Source organism: Callorhinus ursinus, unplaced genomic scaffold (genome assembly GCF_003265705.2).
Source record: "Callorhinus ursinus isolate GAN/ISIS: 27379988/994484 unplaced genomic scaffold, GSC_fseal_2.0 scaffold1, whole genome shotgun sequence".
Lineage (NCBI taxonomy): Eukaryota > Metazoa > Chordata > Mammalia > Carnivora > Otariidae > Callorhinus > Callorhinus ursinus.
This window is the reverse complement of record NW_027397063.1, coordinates 32336920-32350599: the sequence shown is the minus strand read 5'-3', so window position 1 is coordinate 32350599 and position 13680 is coordinate 32336920. Positions and strand designations below refer to the sequence as shown.

The 13680-nt window shown below is 34.4% G+C and overlaps 1 protein-coding gene across 5 annotated transcripts in view; it reads right to left on the bottom strand.

Annotated features, from left to right (window-relative positions):
• Positions 1-4871: 4871 nt before the first annotated feature.
• The window catches only part of CSNK2A2IP (casein kinase 2 subunit alpha' interacting protein), a 119119-nt gene continuing 110310 nt past the window's right edge, over positions 4872-13680 (bottom strand). For 4 of the 5 annotated variants that reach the window (XM_073892230.1, XM_073892220.1, XM_073892234.1 and 1 more), the window contains one exon: positions 8583-11749. In XM_073892230.1, the coding sequence (XP_073748331.1) occupies positions 9295-11469 (2175 nt within the window). In that variant the 5' untranslated portion in view covers positions 11470-11749 and the 3' untranslated portion in view covers positions 8583-9294. Of the gene's footprint in view, positions 5006-8582; positions 11750-13680 lie in introns of those variants that run through there. The other variant, XR_012378026.1, reaches the window with a different exon arrangement.

Here is a 13680-nt window from a genome sequence, read left to right as displayed (position 1 = left end):
ATTCTACAAATAAGGACTACTCCTCATAGCAAAGGAAATTCCATCTGATAAGGAGATTACACTGAGTCATCTGACATTTTTCTCCCCAGGCTTGGGAGGGGATCTCCTTCCCCAAGAAGAATTAATGGATCATGAATTTCAGGCAAGCTGCTTTAAATCCTTTTCCCCGGCACTTAAAAGGAGTATTTGGTGAGGAAGATATGTAGAGGAAGTAAAAGGAAGATAAGTAGAGTCTTTATAAACCCCCTCCAAATTTGTCCCAATTCTGAAACCCAAAGGATCTATCAATTAGAAAAATAAACAGATGTTCCTTTAATGTATTTTGGTATAGTTTTATTTGGCTAGAGCATATCTGCTACCAAATACACACATATGGAAAACTACTGTTAGAAAAGTAATGATAAAAAGAGAAGCAGGGAGGAAGGAAACTTCTCTTATTAAAGAGAAATAGAAAAATAAAAAGTATGGAGTCAGAAATGTATAGTGCATTGGATCCTGGGCAACTAGTTTCTCCAAGACAAGTTTCAGAGAAAGGAAGAGATGTACTAGTAATGCCTGTGAGAATAGTGGTTTTATGTATTTCAATTTTGTGACATGTCAAATAACTATAAATCTTGATAAATATTTCATGTTCAAAAGTATTAAAAAAGATTTTTAAATGGTTCTGTAAATATTCTGTAAAACATATGAAAGAAAAAATCAATCTAAAAACTCAAAGCCATTGAGAAATATATCTTGGTAATATTGTTTTTTTTTTAATTAATGGAAGGTAACTAAAAAATACAAGTGGTCATAAAAAAAGATAACACAACAGATTATAAAAAGCAATTTTCCAAAGTTATAGAAGACAAATAGATTAACAGAGTACTATGTATACATATTGAAAAAGCTTATTGCATTCTACAAGCACTTGCCGGCAACATTTTCAAATTAAGATGACAGAAAAAAAATTCATTAAGAATCAAGGCAGAGACAAAGTGTTCTAAAAATTATCAAATATCAGAGTAATCTAAATTACTAATTACCAGGAAATCTATGTAGAAATTTTTAAGAGAAACAGAAGAACGAAACAAAAAATTATTACCTATCAAAATATGGGATACAAATTGTTTAAAAGAGTGAAACATAGGAAAATCTATTCAATGAATTTAGAATTCTATAACAAAACTGTCAAGACAGTACAAGAAAAGTTTACACAGGTCATGCTGACAGACTAAATATACAGAAGATGACCATGTATAAACATAAACTCTGATCTACAACCTACACTTAGCAGCCCAAGAAATCATTATCTGCAGTAACCAGCCTACGATGCATGCCCACAATTAATATATCAGACTTGTAAGAAGTCAGACCACAATCTCTAGTCACAATCCAGGAAGCCAAACAATAATGCCTGAAACCATTGGCCCAAAATGGTTTAAATAATTAAATAAGTTTTTATTACACTTAATTAAATAAGTAACAGCTTCACTAACTTTTGTTTCCATTTCCACTTCCAACTTAGGGCCAGAGAAAACCAAATGTTCACCCTTAACCAATTACACAGGGTGCCCTTCTTTTAGTAAGCCTGCCCACAGCTTCCCTGTGCCAACAGCTTCCGTGTAGGGCATACCTGAACACTTCTCTTTTTTTCTGCTATAAAGCTTTCCCTCTGGGGGTGTGCGGGTGGCTCAGTTGGTTAAGCTTCTGATTCTTGATTTCAGCTCCGGTCATGATCTCAGGGTCATGAGATCGAGCCCCACATTGGGCTCCAAGCTGGTTGTGGAGCCTGCTTAAGATTCTCTCTCTCCCTCTCCTTTTGCCTCTCTCTCCCACTCACACTTTCTCTCTCAAATAAATTTTAAAAAATTAATTAAAAAAAGCTTTCCCACTGCTCTTCTTGCCTTTAAATATCTGCAAATACAAGTAGTGGTGGCTGACTCCCTTGCTATAACAAGCTCTGAATAAACAGCCTTCACTTGTTCTCATTTGGTTGGTCTTCATTTATTTCTATAATACTTTTGAATATAGATTTATAATTATAGTCAGTTTTAAACAAAACCTGAATGTGGTAGGGTATAATCACAACGTATGATGACCAAGTAGGATTTATTGATAGTGTCAGGATTGTTTAATATCAAGCCAACTGAAAGAGCATATGTTTGGAATACACATACAAAGAACTTCTACAAATTAAAAAAAAAAAATAGAGCACTCAATAGAACAATGGACAATGCTTATTAAAGACAAATTATAAATAAGAAAATCAAGAAGGTCAATAAACATGTAAATATGTTTAAGGTAGCTAGCAATAAGAGAAGTAAAAATTTAAAATACAGTACAAGATCATTTTATTAGTATGAACATTATTCATATAAGTCAAGAATTAAAAAGTCTGAAAATTATGTACTGCTGGTGAGACTACAGAACAGTGGAAACCTTCATGCATTACTTGTGGGAATATATAATAGTAAAATTACCTTAAGGAGCAATTTAGTAGTATCCAGTAAATTTTAAAATGTTTTAACACTAACCCTATACTGTTCAATGTGGCTGAGTGCTTGAAATGTGGCTAGTCTGAGTTCTGATGTGCTGTTGTGTTAAATTCAACAGGTTTTAAAGACAGATATATATGTGTATTCACACACATTTATATAACTCACACTAATATTTGTCGTATTAATTTAAGGTTTATCAACCTTGACACTATTAACATTTTAGACTGGGTAATTCTTTGTCCTTTGCACCGTATGATTTTTAGCTACATCCCTGGCCTCTACCTAGTCATGACCTAGAACCCCTAAAACATCCCCCCCTCCAACTTATGACAATCGAAAATGTCTGTAGAGCACCCGGGTGGTTCAGTCAGTTAGGCATCTGACTCTTGATTTCAGCTCAGGCCATTATCTCAGGGTTGTGGGATGGAGTCCAGCCTGGGGCTCTGCACTTAGAATGGAGTCTGCTGGAGATTCTATCTCCTTCTCCCTCTGCCCTCGGAGGCAAATCAACCCTGGTTGAGAACAAGTTTTAATTACATGTTGAAATGGTAAACTTTGAGATATATGGTGTTAAATAAAATATACTACTAAAATGAATTTTACCTATTTCTTTTTACTTCCTAACGTGGTTACACAAAAATTTAAAATTACATATGACTCACATGATGTCTTTTTTGGACAACATTGTTGCAATTATCAATTCCACTCTAAGTAAGACACTCGCACAGTGTTTCCCAAATGCTTAATGTGCATAAAACTTATCTGAGAACCTTACAGAATTCAAATTATGATTTAGTGTATTTGAGAGGGGATGAGATTTTGCATTCCTAACAAGATCAGAGGTTACACTGATGCTGCAAATCCACAGATCAAATATTTCACAGCATGCCTCTTCAAAATTTCTGCAAGTGCAGAATAGGATATGAAAAAGAATGTGCATGGTGACTATAGTTAATAATACTGTATGGCATATTTGAAAGTTGCTAAGAGAATAAATCTTAAAAGTCTTCATTAAAAGAAAGAAAAATTTTGTAACTATACGGACAGATGTTAACTAGACTTACTGCAGTGGTAATCTTGCAATATGTACAAATATTAAAGCATTATGTTGTATATCTTAAACTAATACATTATACATCAATTATACCTGTTAAATTTTTTTAAGCAATGTCAATGCATATATGTGCATTGATGTGCAGTGTGATAATAAAAATATAAATTAACTATTCAACTAAAAATAAATTGTAATAAATTCACACTATGCAGTTATACAATATTCATCTATATATGTGTATAATATTATATACACGTATGCATACACACACACATACACAAAGCACTGTAAATGAAATGACCTATCTATAAAGTATTTTATAACAAGGATAAATCTTAAAAATATACTCCAGATCAAAAATTACACATTTCAAAATGTTAAATATATTGTGATAAAACATAAACAAAGCTTTAAAACATCCAGAAAAATAGATTTTTATGGTTCTATAAATATTTAAGAACTTTCTAAAAAATAGACAAGTGACTTACAGCAGATTTATGACAGTGATTACTCCTGGGGAGTACAAGATAGGATTGAGATCTTGGCTGGTTATATACAAGGGCTTAACATTTATATCAAAATGTTTTACTTCTTTAACATATGAAGTAAATGTAACCAAAGAAGATTTAACAAAGCTAAATAGTGGTTAAAAACTTTCACCAACATATTGTCTTTCTCCATAGGTTTGAAATATTTCATAATTAAAAATAAACAAATACACAAATAAATAAAAGAATGATGTAAGAAGTCTGGCAATGAATATTGAAATAGAAAATATGGAATTTTTAAAATATTTTAATGGACTTTAAAACTTAATGGAAATTTATTGCCCCCGTAAAAACTATGTATCTCATAAGAATATGTATTTCTTGTGAACTTGTAAAGCCACAAATGATACCAATAGGAGGACAAGAGTGCAACAGCAAAATTGTGTGCTACATACTTCATCTAAAACAGAGAAGACAAAGCAAGTTTCATTTTTCATTTTTAAAACATTTAAGCTGATTGTAAAAGGAATTCATATTCATTAAAGATTTGGAAAAGATTAAAAATCTCACTTCCTAAACATTCTATTATAACTATTTTCTAGTAATAATCACTTTTCTACATCATTTTGGTGTTTACTTCCAGTCACTCCATCTTTCTCATACATATGAAATAGATTTTGTGCAAATACGAGGACATACATATACATATATGCATAATTTCAATGTTTTACAAGATGGAATCATATATAAACTGCATGTGATGTCTTACAATTCAAGTATATTTTCACTTAAGACAAATCAAAAATGTTATATTCTCTCTTTTCATTGTTCTCTCATTGAAAAGGTCCTGTTTGAAATTGAAATACAGTAGTTTAGCTATCTCCTCTTTGTTCAACTTTGTTCTTCCAACCCATGCTCAGGATCACTATCCATGCCTAAGGGTTCTCAACAAGATATTTTCCTGACGAAAGTCATTCTATTTCCTGAAACGAATGTAGATGCAACATTAGAAATAACAATTTTTTCACTAGGAAAAATATCACATGAATCATAGTGTATTTAAACACTTCTATAAATGAACATCTAGATTTTTTCCCCAATTCCTATTATAAAAAAACACAAAGCTAACTTGTTTGTATAACTCTATGTAGTCATTATGATTTCTTTAAAATAATTTTGAATAAAGATGACCATAGGGCAAACAATTATGTATATTATTCCTCCCCAACAGTTACATACATTATTAAGGTTTATATTATTGTCAAGTTATCACCCAGATGTGTCATTCCACTTTACATCAATTGGTTGGATAAAAATGAGACAACTCATAGGATCCACTTTCTACCTCTCAACCATACTATGATCTGTTCTCATGTCTAGCCCTTTCAATTTAAGGAGAAAGGCATTAATAAGATGCAATTAATGTCTTTTTCTATTACTTTTCAGATGATCATTTTTTTCAAATGCAGTGAATTTTGAGACTTATGTTTTTGAAATCTGGTCTCATCTATACAAGATTTGGCAGAAATTTCTTGGTCTTCCTGGCATGACACATGTTATTCCTTATTTTAAAAATTTTATTGGTGTCTTAATAGAAGCTGGAGAGAAAAAAGGTTGGATAACCACTGTTTATGCATTTTTCCCATAAGTTTGATGCAGTTTTATTTTCAAATTAGAAAATACTGGTTAAGGAATTCTTTTGAAAAAATCTTGAAAGTAGACATTGTTATAATTAAGAACAAGATAAATAACTGCCAATATATTAGAAAAGTTAAAAACAACTAAATCATAGCCCAAAAAAGAAAAAAAGGAAAGAAGTGAAAAGAAAATACAGTGAGGTATAAAGTTTAGAAAACAAGCTAAGAGTTAGAAAATTAAACATGTAAATTATATCAATAAATAAAAGTCAGTTGAATTCCCCAGTTTAACTTAATTCCATAAGTATTTATTCAATATGTAATATATGCCAGGTACCACTACATCCTGAGGAGTTAGTGGTAAACAAGATTGACACAGGACCTCCACTCCTGAAGTTTAGTCTAGTTGAGAGCATATTAAACAAGTAATTACAAAGTGATGTGTGTCACCAAAAGAGTAGTTCAGGATGAATAAAGCACATGTCAAGGGTTTTCTAAATGGTTTGGAGAAAGCCATGAACACATTATCACATACATAAATTTTTCCTCATCATCACTGATCAGCTATACATCAGCCAACATTACATTTAATACTGAAATACTAGAAAGAAGCACTGTTAACATAAGAAATAAGACAAGGATAACTTCTGTCATCAATAACAGTTTTATACATGTTCTCACCAAGACAAAAGGTACAAAGAACAATCTTAAGGGAAAGAAGTAAACTGATGAAATGTTACTTATTTCAGAGAATTAAAAGAAGATGAAGAGCTTCAATAGCATTATTCAATATCAACATTGTTTTAAGGAATGTGCTCTATGCCAAGGACTAGGTTAAAAAAAAAAACATAGTGAGCAGGTGTTTTCAGTATAGTAAGTGAAAACAGACAAGAAATGATTACTTTATAATGGGTTAAGAGGAGTACAAAGAGTTAACACAGTTCTATGATAATAAAAGAGCCTTCTAACCCCTCCATACATGCATCAGGAAAGGCTTTCCAGAGATTTCAAGACAAAATAGAGCCTTGTAGGATAAAAATGTATAGATGGGAACATATTTCTGGACAGCAAAATTTTCTATTTAAAAGTGTAGGATGTGAGACCAGCAAAATAAAAGCAAAAATAAACTATTGGGAATACATCAAAATAAAAAGTTTCTGCAGAGTGAATGAAAAAAATCAACAAAATTAAAAAGCAACCCACTGAATAGGAGAGGAAATTTGCAAACGACATTTCTGATAAAGGGTTACCATCCAAAATATAAAAGAACTGATACAACTCAATATCCAAAAAACAATCCAATGGAAAAATGGGCAGAAGACATGAAGAGACATTTCTCCAAAGAAGACATAAAACTGGCCAACAGTCACATGAAAAGATGCTCAACATTACTCGTCATCAGAGAAATGCAAATTAAAACTATAATGAGATATAACCTCACACCTGTCAGAATGGCTAAAATAGAAAACATAAGAAACAACAAGTGCTGGCGAGGATGTGGAGAAAGGGGAACTCTAGTACACTGTTGGTGGGAATGCAAACTGGTACAACCATTGTAGAAAACAGTATGGAAGTTCCTCAAAAAATTAAAAATTAAACTACCCTATGATCCAGGAATCGCACTACTGGGTACTTACCCAAAAAATACAAAAACACTGATTCAAAGGAAGATACACACCCCTATGTTTACTGTAGTAAATTTTGCAATAACAAAAATATGGAAGCAGCCAAAGTATCCATCAACAGATGAATGGATAAAGAAGATTGTGATATAGATATATAGATATATAATATTCCATTGTATATTGTAATGGAATATTATTCAGCCATAAAAAGATTGAAATCTTACCATTTGCAACAACATGGACAGAGCTAGAGAGTATAATGCTAAGTGAATGAAATAAGTCAGTGAGAGAAAGGCAAATACTATATGATCTCACTCATATGTGGAATTTAAGATACAAAACAAATAAGCAAAGGAAAAGAAAAAGAGAAAGGCAGAGACAAACCAAGAAACAGACTTAACTATAAGAGAACAAACTGATGGTTACCAGAGAGGAGGGAAGGGGGGGATAAAGGAAATAGGGGATGAGGATTAAAGAGTACATCTAACATTAAAAAAAAAAAAAGAAAAAAAAGAAATAGAATAAAATGATAAACGAAAGAAGTGTAGGATATAACAGAGACCTTGGCACATTCTGTGCATTTTAGAGCAATTGGTATGGCTGTAGCTGGAGAAGAACAAGAAATAAGTTTTGAGAGGTTATCATAGTTCAATTACAAGAAAAATTTAGACTTTCCCAAGAAAACATTGGGCAATAATGAAAGGATTCTAAGCAGTGGAATGGCATTATCAAATTTGTGTCTTACAAATGTATTCAAAAGTTAGAAGTGCACATTTAGGAGTTATTGCAGTAATCCAGGTGACAAACGGTCATGATCATAACTAGGATAGAGGTGATGGGGTTGGAGAAAAAAAGCTGGATTCTAGGGATAAAAAGGCTATCATAGAACTCATGGACTTAAAGAGGGGCAGGCAATGAGAAAAACAGTCAAACATGACTCCACGATGAATGGTGGTACATCCACTGAAATAGGAACACTAGGGGCAAAGGCTTGTAAATGTAATGATCCAAATTATAAATGTAAAGACAGTAATTCTGGCTTTATCATGTTGAGTCTGAGATGCCTATGCAACGTTCCAACTGGAAATGTCCAGTGTACAGTCAGAAAGATATTGGTGGAGCAGAATTACAAGTCATCAGTGCATGCAAGAGATACTAATTCTAGTCCTTAGGGATTGAGATGATCACTGAAGGTGAGTATCTACTGTCTTATCTAAGACAATTAACTTCCTTCTCTTCCCACTACCAGTAGACCCAGTGGAACAAAAACATTTTTGAAACATTTTTATTAACCCATTTTGGATGTATAGATAGAAGTGTTGAACAGGTAATATTCAGAGCCTATAATTTAAATATTGGCACAGACAATAGGTAGGGTTGTTTGTACTGGTAAGTTCTTCTCTCCTGAGATTCGTTAACTAAGGTTGAATAAGTCATTGGATTTCAGAGTGTGGGATCTTAGCATAGAAGAATTTTCCCTAGGAACACATAACTAGAAAGAGATTCACATAACTAGAGAAAAGATTCCTCTCTATATACATTCTTACCTGTTGAACATGATATGAATTTTCTTCAGAGATAGGGAAACAGATTAGCATAAGTTGCCTTATGGATACTGTCATTATCATGTTTTATGAGGAAGGAGAATAACAATGAGCTAGATACTGTTCAGGACAAGACAGATGAGGTATTTCTGGTTTATGGCCAATTATGATTAATTCATGTGACAATGATTATACAGTGGCTACTATAAGCCAGGCATTTGGTTAAAACCTGGAATTCAGTTTTTGCTGTCTAGGAGATCATAGTCTATTATTTAACTAGAAAACAGACTTAAGAGTATTAGTTCCCCTTAACTAGGTGCTTCATCAGCTAAAATATACAGTCACACTTAGTTATTACTAAGAATTTTAATAAGCATGATAGGAAATCAATCTCTAATTTCAAAGAACTAAGATAAGAGGTCAATTGCTTTCAAAAAAACAAAAATTAATTTAATTAATATCTCTCTCATTTTGAAACTGTCTGGAAAAATTTGAACAGTATCTTTGGTCCCTTTGGCCCTTTTACTGTGGTGCTATTCCTCATAGGCCTTGTTTTGGGAGGTCGTGATTGACTCTGTCGTGGTTTTCCAGGAAGTAGCTGGTGATTTTTACTACATATAAACTCAAGCCAGGAGACTCCTGGAGGCAACCGGTGGTAACTAAGTACCTGAGTGAATACACAACCTGAGAGAGCAGATGTGGTAGACTCTTTGGAAGGAGGGGGTAAGGAAGGTGGGGTGGAAGAAGAGGAGGAGGAAGAAGATGAGGAGGAGGAGGAGGAGGAGGAGGACGTGGAGGAGGAAGAAGACTGAGGCAGGGACGGTGGCTGAAAATGACCACTTTTCTTAACATAAAGCAGCCAGTCAATAGCCTGGGGTTGTTGGCTTACAACTTTGTTTACAGCGGCTGCTGTCCGCCATTTGTTATTTAGCTCTCGTGTGATTTCAGGTTCAGATGGAGAGAAAATTTGTATCTTCTCCATTCCCTCAAGGTTGGCTTCAGGAGCTTCATCAGGCCGATTTTCTTTCACAGGGGATGGGAAACAAGAAGAGAGAGAAGTCTCTGGTAGGGAAAGGAGAAAAACTAATTTCACTTCCATTTCTCCCTCAGAACCAAGTTCAGGTGTTGGTATGACAAACAGCGTTGCACTGCGAGGGTCTTTCCTTCCTGTAAGATGGTTACACTGAGATTTTATGCAGGAAGCACAAGCTAAACAAACCACATAATTTGATGAAAGGCGGGGACCAGGATAAGGATTTGGCCTTCCCCTCATCCTTCGAAAGAGAACCTGCCTACAGAGATCCTTCTGGATTCTGGTCTTGGAGATAGAATTGACAATTTTATTGAGGACATCATCAGGGACAGTTCCACCTTTAACAATGCAGGGATAAATGTAATTTAAGCTCCATGGAATTTCTTTATTTGATTTTGTCTTTGCACAAAGATCAAAGCTGCTTTTATTCTGGAATCTGGAGCCCAGTGTTGAAGCAGCTATATTTCTGATAAATTGTTTGGAGCTTGATAATGATGGACCTGAGACATTTGGCTTAGAATGCGGTGAAGATAAATCTGTGGCTTTCTGTTTGTCATTTGGTGAAGAGGTGTTCTGAAAGTTGGAGTGACAAACTGGTGAGCTCAGGGTCCTGAAGTCGTGATTAAGTGTAAGCACCTTCTGAGATTTGGGTGAGAACAATGGCAAACTCTGAGTCTGGCGGACAGAATGTGCCAAAGGTGATTTCCTTGGTTTTGAGTGGGACAATGGTAAGCTCAGAACACAGGAACTACAATTCGGTGCAGGTGGTGTCTGAGGTCTAGAGTCAGGTAACGGTGAGCTCAGAGCCATTTGATTGGATTCCAATGAACGTGATGACTGAAGTAAGTCATTTATTTGAGGTGTAGAGTTGAGTGATGGTGAGCTCAAAGATCTTTGATTGTGCTCTAATAAAGATGTCCAAAGGCTATCCAATGATGATGCTTTCTGAGGCTTGGCTTGTGGTAATGTTGAGCTAAGCACTCTTTGATTAGATCCCGAAGAAGATGATGTCCAGAGGATGTTTAGGGGAGGTGTTTCTTGATGTTTGGAGGGGAATAATGATGAACTTGAGACTCTTTGATTAGACTTCTGTGAAGGTGATGTCCAGCAAAAGTCTAGTGAAGATGTAGTCTGAGGTTTGGGGAGGGGTAATTGTGAGCTCAAATTTGTTTGGCTGGACTCCAGTGATGAAGATGTCTTATTAAGGTCAAGGGAAGATGTTGTCTGAGGTTTATGATGTATCCCAGATGAGCTCAGGGCTCTCAGATTAGGCCACAGTGAAGTTCTCTGGTGGAGGTCTAGTAAAGGTGTGGCCTGACGTTTGGACTGGGATACTGGTGCTTTCAGAACCTTGCTATAGAAGCCCTGTGAAATTGTGTCCTGAGACTTGGCAGAGGACAATACTGAGCAGCTCTGCACCATCTGCTTAGAGATACCTGGAAGTGCTGCAAGGTGATTCCTAGGAGACTGCACTCTGACCACCGGCTTGTTATTGGATTGATTTAGTTTTTCACCTGCGTATTGATGTGTTAATGAATTGGTTGTGGCCAGTTGGTAAGAGTGTTCTAATGGCACAAAGCGTTGATCATAATATGCCAATGGTACCATCTTGTGCTAGTGGTAGAGGTCTTTTTGAAAGCAGCTGGCTTGTGGGATATTTGCGAGTATTTTAGATGGATTCACTGGACAATGAATATTTTAAAATAAATAGTCCTTCATAGTTTCTAGCTTCTATCTTATTTCCTCACTGTTAATTCCCAAATATTATAGCGTGTCTCAAAATTCAGATATAGATGAAGTTGAAAAAATTATCACCATTTGAGTTTCTCCACTATCTTCTCTTTCATTTCCTAGAGGTTTTTTTTTTTTCCTCTTGAGCAAATAATGCCTGTTAATAAAATAGCGAAGAGAGTTCAGAAGAGATCCCGATAGGGATATTAATATCCCTAATTAATACAACAAACTGTAGTGACTAGAGCATGGGCTTTATGTTAAATCCAAGCCATTTGCTCTGTGTAACTTTTGAATTAAACTTTCTAAACCTCATTTATCTATCTGTAAAATAAATAAATATTTAATTTATTGAGCTAAAAACTAAGATGCAAAATGTATAACATTGCCCAAGACATAATAAAAGGTAATAGCCATTTTTGGTACTCTTTTAATAATAGCTTTAGTAAAACAAACAAAACAAAACAAAACAAAACAAAATCTATGGTAAGTTTGTTGCATGAAATAAGAGAATCTTAGAAAAAAAGTGAAAAAGAAGTTCTTCTGAAATGTTGGTTTTCAATTTAGATTCAATACCTATCATTATTTTTAGCTTATTTCCAATAGTCCATAATTCTAGTTGAAAGTTCATTGCATACTTTTATTCTTGTTCTTATTTGTCACCATTGTAGTTTTTGAAACTGTGACTACTACCTTTTAAAACTAATGTCTTTGTTCATGTGCCTTATTTCTTTATATTATGGTTCTCTCCATTCTCTCATTTCTCTCCAGGCCTTCATTAAATTATTTTCTTTTCCTCTAACCTCAATGTAGTCCTCAGTGTTCTATCACCAGTTCTCTTCTCTTTTTATTTTATTCCTATGTAATCACACTAGTTATGTTTAGGATTTAAAAATGAACTAAAGAAAGAAACCTCACAAAAAACAGAAACATACAGCTGGCCAAAAGTGATGAAAGCTTAGAAAAGATAGAGGTGTTGCTTTTTAAAGACAACACATTTGGGGCACCTGAGTGGCTCAGTTGGTTAAGCGTCTGCCTTCGGCTAGGGTCAGGACCTGGGGGGGGGGGGGTTCCTGCTCAGCAGGGAGTCTGCTTCTCATTCTGTCCCTCACCCCTCTCTCACTCTCTCTCTCTCAAATAAATAAATAAAAATCTTTAAAAAAAGACAACATATAATATAACATGACATTATTTTCATGGCTTGGGGTTTATTCTGGTTTTAAGGCTAAGACACATGATATGACAAAAAACTGAGAATGATTACAACAGACCTTGGGATCAGCCAATTAAGTCAGTGGTCCTAAGGCCCTTGAAGATGGGAGCTATCAAAATTTGGTTTCGTGACTCTTCCTATGCTTCCATGACTTACCAACTCAATTCCTGACGGACAAATTTATTTTTCGTATATGCCAACTTATCCAATTTTTTAATTATCAATTCTATTACTACTAGAAGGTCTTCCCTTATGTCAAGGTGTCTTTTCACTTATTTACTCTAATCTATTTAAAAATATATCTTATTGATATCTTAATTCACTTGTTTTCAAGTCATTCTTTGTGGAATTCTCCAAGTACCAACAAAATTATTTACACAACAATGAGTTCCTAATCTTTTGTCTCTAGTGCTGGTTTTTTAGCTTCAAAATTATATTTCCAGCTAATCATCAGACTTCTCTATCCCAAAGTCCCAAAGACAATTCAAATAAAAAACACATAAAACTCAATAAAATTATTTCTCCTTCTAGAGAAATCTTTTTCTATATCTTCTATCTCAGTTCCTAAAGCCTAGTTACCTAATTCAGAATCTTTGAAATCATCCCGGACAGCTTCAACCTCTAAAACCAGTTAGACACCAATACTGGCTGATTTTACCTCTTCCACGTCTTAATTTCCCTTTTCCTATCCAATGTCACTATTTCAGTTTATACTGTAGGCATATCCCATGTAGACAAATATATTATTAACTTCTTTATCTTTCCCCCCATGACCTCACTCCCCCTCTTCCATCTCCTCTTTCAGACATTCAAGAACAAATTCTTGCTGGTGAGACACAGTTGCTGTTCACCCAGGGAATTCTTTCATTTTGCCT